Here is a 13,764-nt window from a genome sequence, read left to right as displayed (position 1 = left end):
TATGTTACAGTATATATATAAGGTACATTAAATTATATACATATAATTTCTCATAATATTATTGAAGGAATAAAGTAAATAAGATAAATGATATTTATCACTGGGTCCTTCCAATAGTAAAATATACATTAAAATTATTTAATCAAATAATAGCTGATGAAATTCAGGAATAATACATGAAAAATAATTCTTAAGCAAGGGATTAACAAATAATTTTTAAACAAGTCATGCTTAATATATGATAGGTTATGTTAAATGTGAATGAAGAACAAAATATACATAATAATTTCATTCACAGTTTAACACCCTCACTTATTCTCAGAATTTTTGATGTCATTCATTGTGTTTTTGAGTGACCATTAGCTCTAAAAAAAAAAAAAAATTAATACTGTTTCAGATAATTAAAGCTTATTTTATGTCTTATTAGACTGCATGAATGACATTTTCATGAGATTCAATGTTATTGAATGGACTGATTAATGAAAGAAAAAAATGTAATGCTGTTTCTGTTAATTTCCAGGTATTAAAGCTTTTTTTATGTCTTATTAGGCTGTATGAATGATATTAGATTGGATCAAAGATATCTCCCAATGGAAAATGGTTCTGAAAATGCTGCTGTTTTAGAATGGCGAAATCTAATCAATGGCTGTCCATCAAATAATCCTTGTCAGGGTATTATATGTCCTAAACCCTTCATATGTTTAGATCTGTGGATGTTACACGAATGCAGGTATGTTTTCATTTAATTTTTAAGTGCATTTGAATTCATTCTTACTGCACATTTTATTCCTCTTATATTATTTTTTTAAAAATAATCTTAACTGCTTTTTTATGAAAAAGTAAAAATGATAGTTTACTTCTCTCTTAAAAGTCAGAAACAGAAATTGACAGTTAAATTTTTTTTTTTTTCTGCATATAAGGACAACTATGTACACTGCTTGGCCTTTATTTGACTTAAGGATTTTGCATTAAGTCAAATCGTAATGCAATACCCTAAAATTATTTTATAATTTATGATATTGCATTTACTTGAAAACTTTTCTTTGCTATTCACAGATTTTCTGCACATGCATGTGTGTGTGTGCGTGCATGTATGCATATATGCACACACTCACCATTTGGTTTGGACCAGCAGCACCATAAAACAGTCTAAATTCAGTATTTTGAATCTAAGATTGTTATCCACGACAAAATGGAGAATTTAACAGTGAGGTTTATTTGTGCTTCTAGTCCCCCACAGCAGGTTCTATTAAGGAAGAAATGATGAGAAATTGTTTGAGTTATGGAGATGTAGCTGAAATTAAGCAAAAGCTGGTCCTTATTTGACATCTTAACAGCAGAGTAAGAAATATAGAAATGTTTAGGAAAAATATGAAAAAAAAAAATAGCAAAGCTATTAATAATGGTAAGTACATGCTGGATTTCTATTCAGGACATGGAATAGTTATGCACTGCTCCAACAAAAAAATATGCATTCATTGTGAAGAATTTATGCAGACCAAAACATTATTATATTATTATTATTATTCGTGACAGCTCCAAGGAGTCCGAAGACTCATCACGGGAGGACACCTATTGTACAACTCTCCATCTCCACCTCTACCACCAATCATCAACATCAGCGCCATCTACTGGACACTACCACCACCACCACAGCTAGTATTTTTTTGTCTGTAAATTGCATGTGAGAAGAATTACTTTACTTACAAGTAAGAAAAATAATGCTAAACATTTTGATCTCTATATCAATGTCATCATTAAGAAGTCATACATATAAGCTAAAACACAATCACAATATACATAAGATCATAAACTACATCACAATATTATTATTATTATTTTTAGGCCTCCAAGAAGTCAAAAGACTCATCATGGGAGGTCCCTCCTAGGAAACACAAAGTCTATCATACCACTCCTTAAACTCATTGACTGTTCTTGCTCTCACCACTCTATCATGCAATACATTCCACATTTCAACCACCCTCCACACAAAGAAACCACTCCTCATCCTCTTGCTCACAGTTTCCTTTCATAACTTTCAGGGATGGCCCTTTGTCATCACTCCTTCCTGCTGTTCAACCAAGCGAAAGAACTTCGCATTGTCCACCCTGTAACCACCTCTCAACAGTTTAAAAGTCTCAATCATATCACCTCTCCTTCTTCTATCCACCAAACTCGGAAGTCCACATTCCCTCAGTCGATCCTCATAACTAACATTGTACTTCTTGTAGAAAGGCTTATACGTTGGTAACACTGCTATTAAATTATTTAAGGAATTTGCAATGTATACTAGAATATTAATTAATAAACTTTAATAAATACAAACTCTTCCCCACAAAAACCTACTGTTTGGCTTCGCTGCATGGATGATGTGTTCGCTATTTGGCCACATGGCTCAGATACACTCCACTCCTTCTTAACACACTTAAACAACCAACACCCCAGAATCCAGTTCATCTTGGAAAAAGAAGAAAACAACAGCCTCCCTTTCCTAGACACTCTAATCACCCCCCAGCCTGATGGATTCTTGGTTTTCTCTGTTTATAGAAAACCCACCCATACAGGCAGATACATTCACCAGCAATCCCCCACCCACACACAACAATATGGGTTATTAAAACACTATATAACAGGACAAAATTAATCTGTTCAGATGACAATACCCTAACCACGGAACTAAACCACATCTTTAATACTTTCTTAGCCAATGGCTACAACCCCCAAAAAATTCAAAAAATATTAAAACCAGTAAACCACAACCCCCCCCCCCCACAATAAAGATTACACTAAATCTATCACCATTCCCTACATCCAGGGCACCTGAAAAAATAACCAAAATCTCAAAAAAATATGACCTGACTTCTTGTTACAAACCATATAAAAAATTGGCATCCCTTATCCACTCCACCAAAGACCAACCACTTTCCCTAGACCTACCTGGGGTATACCAGGTCCCTTGCAGCTGTAAACTGTCCTACTTTGGCCAAACAGGCAGGACAGCGAATATCAGGATTTCCAAACACAAAGACTACATCCGGTTTCACCAATACAGCCACTCTGGGCTTGCAGATCATGCTCTGGATAGCCGTCACAGAATACGTTGGAAGAAAGCCAAAGTAATACACTGCATCAAGTTTAAGTATGAAAGATTGTTCATAGAATCAGTCTCAGCTCTTAAAAACGTTCCAAACCTCAACAAATTTCGGTGCATGAGACTGCCCCAAATTTGGGAGACTTACATCATGAGAACATCAGCCCAACGGTCAAGACTACCCAATATAGCCCACTAGGGGGTACCATTAGGACTTTAGGAACAACAATAGTTTCCTCTCTTTTACCTTATTTGCATTTTGTAGTGCCTGCATGCATGTATCATGGCTGTATGTTCCCATGAAGATGGCAATGTGACATTGCTGAAATATAGGAAGTATTTATTAAAGTTTATTTTAATTAATATTTCAGTATATGTTGCAAATTCCTTAAATAATTTAATAGTTATAACATTGTACAGTCCTGAAACTCTTTGTTATCTGCCTTTGTACCCTTTCCACAGTTAATTTATCCCCTTCAAATCCAAGGGACCAAATCTGAGAACAATAGTCTAAGTGTGGTCTGATCAGAGTCGTATACAACGGAATGATAACTCTTTTATGTCTGCAGGTCAGCATCCTTCTCATTATTGGAGCAGTCCTCTGTGTTACCTTCACCACCTTTGCAATACGTCCCCTGAATTTCAGGTTTGTTTCTATCAATTCATCAACCCCAGACCTCTTGTCTCCCCATACTTCCTCCGGTATAGCTCCTCCAATTGAGTATGCAGCCTCCCATCGATGGATCCCAAACTTCAAGACTTTACATTTTGCTGCATTAAACCAACATCTCCATTCATTTGCCCATCTGTCTAGCTTATTCAAATCCTCCTGCAGGACTACCACATCTGCACTATTACTTATAACCCTTCCCAGCTTAACATCATCTGCAAACAACTGAATATCCCTCTGCAATCCACTGACAATGTCATTGATATAAAGTTTAAACAATATAGGTCCCAGTACTGAGCCCTGTGAGACCCCACTTGTAACCCTCTGCCTCCTTGAAACTGCCCTACCATGCAGGACTCTCTGATATCTATCAGACAACCAATCTTGAATCCAGTTGATCAACCTGACATCCAAACCCATGTGCTGCAACTTAAATATCAGCTTATCATGTGGAACCCTGTCAAATGCCTTCGCTAAATTCAAGAAAATGGCAGTATATGCCTTTCCCTCATCTACTGCTCTTGTAACTTTATTATAAAAGGCTAGCATATTACTAAAACAAGAGCACACCTTCACAAATCCACGTTGACTCTTGCAGATAACATTACTCTCATCTGCCCAATGTTGTATATGGTCCTTAACTAATTTCTCCAAGATCTTAACAACTACTGATGACAGACAAACTGGCCTATAATTAGATACTTCCAGTCTGTTACCACCCTTATGTAATGGCACTACTACCTTCCTTCCCTTCCGTTCCCTTGGAAAAACACATGCATCGGCCAGGAATTCATAAGAAAGCTGTACTTTAACTGCTTTGTGAACCATTTACACTAACCTGACCTCTGGTAGAGGAAAGAAAGAGAGAGAAGAGTAAAATTTAAAAATTATTAAATAAAATAAAAATTATAAAAAAAAAAAAATTTAAGTTGAATTACATCACTTGCTCCTCTGCAGTCCTGTTTATCTTTAGGTTATGTCCAGTGATACAGTTTTCTTGTGTTGTGATTCTGCCAGCTTGTTTTTTGATGTTCTATATCTAAATGCTATTATGGGTTAGACTAATCCATCACTCTTGTTGAGATTAGGATGATGAACCAACATCCCACAAGCTTCTTTGAATTTGCTTTCTGACCATGTTTTGATGCAGAGTAGGGACTTGATGCTTTTCCAGTTAATTCTGTGACATGTTTTTGAGTCGTGATCAGAAAGGTTATTATCAAAAAAGTCATTATGGTAAAACATACCATAAGTGTTAATATGGTAAAACATACTAATGAAGGAATTCAATGTGTCATTTGTGTTGAGGTTTTCTTACAGGAACTATGCATCCTGTTTCCAAAAGAAATATAAAATTGGAGGAAAACTCACATAAAAAATTTTATTAATGTAGAATTTTTATCTATCACAGGTGTTGTTGGCACAAGATTACAGAACAAAATTAAACAATAACAGGCAATTCTAAAAAGCACCATCTGAGTAGCTAATGTACGATAACTAAATTAAGTCAATAATTTCCTAACTTTTAAAATTAACCTTAAAAAATATAAATATACATGCTCATACGCACTCATTGGAAAGATCAACGAAAACCATAGTGAGGAATATACAGCCATAGCGCACACCTTAATAACATGTAGGGACTCCTTTAGTTGCGAATGAATGCAGCAATCCTACATGGCATACTTTCCACAATTTTATGATAGTGATCAATGGGAGTCTTGGACTATTATACACCTACAGGAAGAATAGTCCAAGATAGTCCAATGCTGCAGTTCGTCCCAATAAATTCTGATCTCAATAGGATTGAGATCAGAGTTCTGTGGACACCAGTCAAGTTGGTGACATTCATATCCATAAACCACCCAGTTACAGCAGCTGCCTTATTTTGGCAGTCTTGCTGAAAGAGATGATGGTCAATTCTGTAGAACAACTACGAAGTAGAAAGCATTGCATGGTTGAAAATGTTCAGATACCTCTCATAGTTCAATGTCTGTGGCACCACAAACAGGTCCGAGGCCAAACCAGGAAGAACAGGACCATACATCACACAACTACCACCTCCAAATTTCATAGTTGGGGTTACGAACTCTGGTAAGAGACATTCACAGGGCATCTGCCACACCAATCCATCTGCTTAGGCAACAAAAATATTCAGTAGTTTTAAAACTTTTGCTGTGCATTCAGAAATGCTTTGCACATATAAGGAATAGGAACGCAAGTTATTTCTTCTGTATTGGAAGAGGTATGGATACTATAACTGTTAAAAGCTTTTCTGATGAAAGAATAATAAAAAAAGGTGGAATTAATGTATTGTAATCCTTTCTGTAAAAGTTTGTCTGAAGAACATAAAGAATGAGCGCAATGTACTAAAGTCGTAATAATTGCAGTCTTTTGACTAAAATGTAAGCTTCCATCCAGTGGTGTAACTAGAGCTTTTGCCGCCCGCGGCAGTCCCTGAGTTTGCCGCCCCTCTCACCAAAAATACTACAAAAAGTCAAAAGACGTATAGGGAAATAAATTAAAACACTGTTTGTTTGTTTTTTTGAAGTAAAACTTTAATTTCAACATTCTAAAATGTTATTTTTCTTGCTTTTCTGTTAGCAAAATCGTCGATGATATTGGCGAAGTCTGTTTCATAATAATGTAGGTAATTCTTAGAATCTATTTTATTTAGAAAAACTCCTCTCAGTGAAACTAGCAACACTCACAGCAATTGTGAGGAAAATTCGCAGTAGTATTACAATATTTGGAAATGAGTTCTCGAGACTGTATTTTAGAATTAAAATACAATCTCGAGAACTAAGATACGGTCTCCCTAGCTACGCCTCTGCTTCCATCTGATTGACAAAGAAATAGAAGGCTGAAAAGGCTAGTTGGTTATTTACTTTTTCTTCTAAGGTTAATTGGTTCCTGTGATGAAGTGTATTTAATTTGGGAGGAAACTGCTGTAATTCAGAGGAAGAGCCATTCCAAATTGCAAAAATATCATCCACAAATCTTATTATTATTCATTATTATTATTCGTGACAACTCCAAGGACTCCAAAGACTCATCGCAGGAGGACACCTATTGTACAACTCTCCGTCTCCACCACTACACCGAACCTCTACTACCAATAATCTACATCAGTGCCATCCACCACCTACCACCACCACGGCTATGGAATGGTGGGTAAATAGAGGAAGATATATCAGTCTAATGCAACTAAATGTTTAGGTCTTAAATGTAGGAATTTGATTGGAGGGTATGTTTGTGGAAATATACTAGACAAAGTGGAGGAGGCAAAGGGATCTTGGGGTGGAGGAGGCAAAGGGATCTTGGGGTGGTGATTACAAGGGTGATCTGAAAGGTTCTCAGCCTAACAATGAAAAAATGGATTTATAACTTAAAAATTATTTTTATTTATCAACCATTTATTCCAGCGATGCTACAGCACCATTATCTCGTCCCTGTAGTGGTTCTCAGTAAGATCTGCAAAATACCCCTCTACAGCTGCAATCACCTCTTGATTCGAAGAAAAACACTGACCAGTGAGGAAGAGTTTTAGTTTTGGGAAGAGATAGAAGTCAGAGGGAGTCAAATCTGGGGAATAGGGTGGATGTTCCAATAATTCATAGTGCAGATCCCTTAATTTTCCGATTGCCAAAACACCTTTGTGGGCAGGTCCATTGTCCTGATGAAAGATGATTTTCTTCTTTTGCAATCCGGTTTTTTCTCACAATTTTTTTTCATCTAGTCTTGTTAAAAGATGGGAATAATATTCCCCAGTTATTGTTTTACCCTTTTCAAGATAATTAATAAAGAAAATGCCTATAGCATCTCAAAACATCAATGCCATGACCTTTCCTGCTGATGGAACTGACTTTGTCTTCTTTGGCGCTGAACAACCGGCTTCTGGTTGTTCAGCGCCAATTCTGGTGTGTAATGGTGAATCCAAGTGCGTCCATAGTAATAAATCGACACACAAAATCAGTTTTATTCTTGTTAAAACGCTCCAAGCACTGTTCAGAGGTTTTCATGTGAGTGTGTTTTTGAACTGCTGTGAGCAAGTGCAGCATCCATCTTGCACAAAGCTTTTTCATTTGCAATTCTTCATGCAAAATATATCCTACACGTTCTTTTGAAATGCCTATAGTATCAGCAACTTCATGCACTTTGACTAGCCAGTCATTCAATATCATATCGTGCATTTGATCAATGATTTCTGGTGTTGTTACGCTTTTTGGATGTCCTTCAAGTGGATCATCTTCAAGGCTGGTAAGACCAAGTTTAAACTCAACAGCCCATTTCTTAATTGTCGAAAATGAAGGAGAAGAGTGCCCATAAATCTTTATGAACTTCAAATAAATTTCTTTGGGCATTAACCCTTCTTTCACAAAGAATATTATAACTGCACGATACTCAATTTTATCCATTTCAAGGGATACAGACAATACTTTTGCTTCAGACAGCTGTATAAAGCAAACTACTAAATAGAATCATTTTCAATTTCACTTGGATGCTTATGACAGATGTCATAAGAGAAGAAAAAAAAATCTTGCTGATAGTGTTGCCATCTATGCTCAACCTGAGAACTTTTCAGACTACTCTTGTAGAAATTTGAAGTTTAACAAACATTTTGTGAAGGTAGTGAAGCTAATGTAGAGAATTGCTACAATATTGAGAAGTGTTGACTAGCTGAGATAAGAGTGGTGATTCCATTGTATAAAGCCCTGATCAGATCAGATGTGAATTATTATATGCTCACTAGGATTTGAAAGAGATGAAGTAACCTTGAAAAGATTACTAAAAATGATATCAGGATAGTACAATGTTCGTTATGATAACAGACTAAAGGTATGCAAACTGCATATGATTATGATATTTACAGCTATCTCAATCATATGGTGATATGATTGAGATAGCTGTTTAGAGGTTACAGGATTGACACTGGGTAGATTTTTTATGTTTTGCTGTTATAACCGAAAATCTGTCTTAATGCTCCATGGTAGAGTAAGAGTGACTTCTTAGTGAACGTCTGGAACAAATTATGTTGGTTTATAATGCTGCCCAGAGCCTAGATATAATGCTATGTGAGATTCCAAATTCTCTGGAAATATCAGTAATTCTGCGGCCTTTTTCAAGATTTCCAGTAATTCTTCCCTGCATGAAGTCATCTAGATGATGTATTTTTGAAAATTATGGAGACAACCACTGTGTTTGAATAAAAACTTTATTCAAAATTATATTTTTAATATAACTAAAATCTAAAGAACTAAACTAAAAACTAAAGTTTTTATTCAAACATGGTAGTTGTCTCCATTATTTTCAAAAATGCATTCGGATCACCGTGTAAGCTTAAAAGAAAGCATCTAGATGATGTCTTTGTGGACATCATCTAGATGATGTCCACAAAATTGCAAAAGATGATATATATAAAGTTGCAAACCTGGATGTCTTTGTGACATCCAGGTTTGCAACTTTATTCCTTCACGAAAAGAGCTTCTTCAAACACAATTTGTTTACTTACTTTCTTACTTAATCCTCTTCACTCCACCTGGGAACATGGGTTTTCCACCAGACTCTGTTTTTTTGCTTCTTCTTTTATTTGGTTCCAGTTTTTATTAATATTTGTTATTTTTATTTCTTTCAGTATTGATCCTTTCCATGTTTCTCTTGGCCTTCCTCGTCCTTTAACCTGGGTTCCAATCTATAGCCTGTTGTACTATTATTTTATCTTCTTTCCTCAACACATGCCCCAACCATTTCCATTTCCTTTCGCGTATCTGTTGCAGTATCGTTTTCTGGTTTGTTCTCTGCCATAGTTCTTTGTTTGATATTTGTTTTGGCCAATATATGCCCAGTATCATTCTTAAGCATTTGTTTAGGAAGACCTGAACAGTGTTAACTATCTTTTTGTTTAACATCCACATTTCTGATCCATACATTAGTATTGCCTTTACATTTGAGTTAAATATTCTCATTTTAGTTTTTATAGACAAATTCTTGTTTTTCCAAATATTTCTAAATCGCTTGAAAGTTGAATAAGCCAGCTGTTTCCTTCTATTTATGTCTTCAGTAGTTCCTCCTTTTATTGATACTATTGAACCAAGGTATATAAACTGCTCTACTTCTTTAAGCAGTGTTTCTTCTTTTGTTATTTGTTTATTTTGCTTTGCATTTATTTTCATTAACATTGTTTTATTTTTATTTATCCTAAGACCAACTTTTTTGGCTGTTTCTACAAGTGTTGTTTTTTGTTCTATATGTTGGTGCTTCTGTGAAAGTAAGCAGATATCATCTGCAAAATGTAGATTGTGGAGTTGGTTTTGAAGTAACCATTGTAATCCTAGCACAATTTGTTTAGTCCATACTTTTGCCTTTTATCCTATTGAGTGCTACCACATGACCTTTGCACACAATTCGAAAATTTAAATGTGTACCTGCTTTCTATTCAAAATCATCAGTTGTACAAATTGCCACAAATTGATTCATCTGAATTTGCAGTTGTAATCTTTAGAAATGACATTTGTCCTTGGGTTTTGGACATAAGTGTATGTCAACCAAACCTCGCAAAAAAAAAAAAAAAAAAAAAAAAATGATGGCTGAATATGTCCGAAATCTGAATGAGGAAAACCCAAAACAGGCAAATCAAACATTCTTCTGCATGATGGACTCCAGGCCATCCAAATTTAGTTTATTGCACACATGCACCTCCAGAAACAAAACTTAACTCTACTAGCTACAAACCAATTTTACTTGCGAAGGTATCAGTCTGTTTTATATACATAATGTTGTAGGTGATGGGTTTTTTAAAAAAAACTCGATGTTGTTATTATTATTATTTGTGACACCTCCAAAGAGTCCGAAGACTCATCACGGGAGGACACCCACTGTACAACTCTCCATCTCCACCACTACACTGATCCTCCCCACAGCTATTATTTTTTGTCTGTAAATTGCGTGTGTTCTGAAGGGGCGATTCGTCTGCATACGGGATGAAAAACCAGCATACAGACAAATCGGCCCTTCATGTTATGATAACAAAGCAAAGTAATACATTCTTTAATTCTCATTATACATTACACATATGTATTTAATAGGAAAGATGAATATTTAAATTCATGAAAAAAAGAAAGTAGATAGCACTCTATGTAGAGTCAGACTCACTTTTCAGATGCACTGTCACATGATCCAGTCTTTGACTTATTTTTAATAAGAAGCCAAGACTTCACAAGATATTTATTTTGTAAATAAGAATTTAAAAAAGCGTTTTCATTATTTAAAATGTTCAAGTATTTAATTATAATAAGCTAATTCATGTTATGAGCTGTGAAAATAAGTTTAGGATGATGCTATATTACAAATGCATATACTTGCTTAAGGAGTTAGAAAAATAAGATGTATAGATGTACTACAGTATTAAATTAGATTGTCCCAATTTTAATTTCTCGGTTTACAATTACTAGTTTATTTTATTAATGAAATTAATAAAATAATTGAGAAATTACAGTTATTATTTTTTTGATAATAGTTGTCTAATGGTATGTGTACTGCATGCTGTACGAGGATAGTCTGAAAAGTTCTCAGCCTCGACCATAGATGGTGACACTGCTGGCAAGATTTTTTTTTCTAAGTTGGTACATCTGTCATAAGGATCCATGTGAAATCACAAGTCATTCTATCAAGTAGTTTGTTTTATACAGCTGTCTGAAGCAAAAAGTGTTGTTCTATATCCCTTGAAATGAATAAAATTGCATATCGTGCAGTTATAAAATTCTTTGTAAAAGAAGATTTAACGACAAAAGAAATTCATTTGAAGTTCATAAAAGTTTATGGGAACACTCTTCTCCTTCATTTTCGACGATTAAGAAATGGGCTGCCGAGTTTAAATTTTGCCTTACCAGATGATCCACGTGAAGGACATCCAAAAAGTGTAACAACAACACCAGAAATCATTGATCAAGTGCCACGATATAATATTTGATGACTGGCAAGTTAAAGTGCATGAAATTGCTGAGACTATAGGCATTTCAAAAGAGCATGTAGGATATATTTTCTATGAAGAATTGCAAATGAAAAAGCTTTGTGCAAGATGGGTGCCGCGCTTGCTCACAGCAGATCAAAACATACTCAATTGAAAATCTCTGAGCAGTGCTTGGAGCATGTTTTAACAAGAATAAAACTGATTTTGTGTGTTGATTTATTACTATGGATGAGACTTGGATTAACCATTACACACCAGAATCCAAATAGCAGTCAAAACAGTTGACAGAAGCTGGTTGTTCAGCACCTAAGAAGACAAAATCGGTTCCATCAGGAGGAAAGGTCATGGCATCAGTGTTTTGGGATGCTAAAGACATTTTGTTTATTAATTATCTTGAAAAGGTAAAACAATAACTGGGGAATATTATGCCCATCTTTTAACCAGACTAGATGAAAAAATTCGTGAGAAAATACCCAGTTTACAGAAAAATCATCTTTCATCAGGACAATGCCCCTGCCCACACAAGTGTTTTGGCAATGTGAAAAAAAAAGGATCTGAACTATGAATTATTGGAACATCCACCCTATTCCCCAGATTTGACTCGCTCTGACTTCTGTCTCTTCCCAAAACTAAAACTCTTCCTTGCTGGTCAGCATTTTCTTCGAATCAAGAGGTGATTCCAGCTGTAGAGGGGTATTTTGCAGATCTTACTGAGAACCACAACAGGGATGGGATAATGGCGCTGGAGCATCATTGGAATAAATGTATTAGTCTTAAAGGAGATTATGTTGAAAAATAAAAATAATTTTTAAATTATACATTTTTTTTTCATTGTTAGGCCAAGAACTTTTCAGACCACCCTCATATATGTTTAAGGTTAATAAGCATTAATACTGAACTAAATAAATGCATTAATATGTTTACATTCTCTTTTTATTGAAATGACTAATTTAATTTAAATGTATTCATGATAACTTACACATTTTCTCGCACAGTTCAAGTGTTCAAGATCTACCATTTTCAAGTAAAGCATCTTAACTATAACTTGGAGGCATCATTGGAATAAATGTATTAGTCTTAAGGGAGATTATGTCGAAAAATTATAAATTCTTTTTTTCATTGTTAGGCCGAGAACTTTTCAGACCACCGTCATATATGTTTAAGGTTCATAAGCATTAATACTGAACTAAATAAATGCATTAATATGTTTACATTCTCTTTTTATTGAAATGACTGTAATTTAATTTAAATGTATTCATGATAACTTACACGTTTTCTCACACAGTTCAAGTGTTCAAGATCTACCATTTTCAAGTAAAGCATCTTAACTATAACATGGAGGCATCATTGGAATAAATGTATTAGTCTTAAGGGAGATTATGTTGAAAAATAAAAATAATTTTTAAATTATAAATTCTTTTTTTTATTGTTAGGCCGAGAACTTTTCAGACCACCGTCATATATGTTTAAGGTTAATAAGCATTAATACTGAACTAAATAAATGCATTAATATGTTTACATTCTCTTTTTATTGAAAAGACTGTAATTTAATTTAAATGTATTCATGATAACTTACGCGTTTTCTCACACAGTTCAAGTGTTCAAGATCTACTGTTTTCAAATAAAGCATCTTAACTATAATATGGTGGCTCATTTTTTTCATTATTACATTACTGAAATGAAACCGAAAGTGTGACGTATAGTGGAACATTCATGAAGTGAAAAAAAAAAAATGTAATGCGATAAAAACAATGTGATAGAAATGAAGGAATTTTTGGATCTCAATATTGGATATTTATGAAATTTTACATTTACAGTGATGAATTGTTATGTTATGTTATGATAATGATGACTGTTGGGAGAAGAAGATACTGCAGGTTAATTTTCTAATGACTGTTCATTTTTTTGTAGTCTTTCTTATAGAAAAATAAATGAAATTCTGAATCTCGAGGGGAGATGAAAGGAATTAACAAAGTGAAGATGATTTGTTTAAGTTATGGCTTTTGAAGAAAAACCAGCAAATAAAATTTCAAG

General features: G+C 34.5%; 1 protein-coding gene across 11 annotated transcripts in view; it reads left to right on the top strand.

The window, feature by feature from the left end:
* The window catches only part of CadN (neural cadherin), a 1,238,426-nt gene that overhangs the window by 1,160,000 nt on the left and 64,662 nt on the right, over positions 1-13,764 (top strand). For 8 of the 11 annotated variants that reach the window (XM_090407912.1, XM_090407911.1, XM_090407917.1 and 5 more), the window contains one exon: positions 550-730. In XM_090407912.1, the coding sequence (XP_090264038.1) occupies positions 550-730 (181 nt within the window). Of the gene's footprint in view, positions 1-549; positions 731-1,536; positions 1,676-12,725; positions 12,991-13,015; positions 13,372-13,764 lie in introns of those variants that run through there. The other 3 variants (XM_090407920.1, XM_090407919.1, XM_090407918.1) reach the window with 3 other exon arrangements.

The sequence above is a fragment of the Typopeltis vanoorti genome, chromosome 18 (assembly GCF_054136105.1).
Source record: "Typopeltis vanoorti isolate ZY-2024b chromosome 18, IOZ_Tvanoo_1.0, whole genome shotgun sequence".
In the NCBI taxonomy this organism is placed as follows: Eukaryota; Metazoa; Arthropoda; class Arachnida; order Uropygi; family Thelyphonidae; genus Typopeltis; species Typopeltis vanoorti.
Note: the sequence above shows the minus strand (reverse complement) of the source record. Positions and strands in the feature narration are given on the sequence as shown.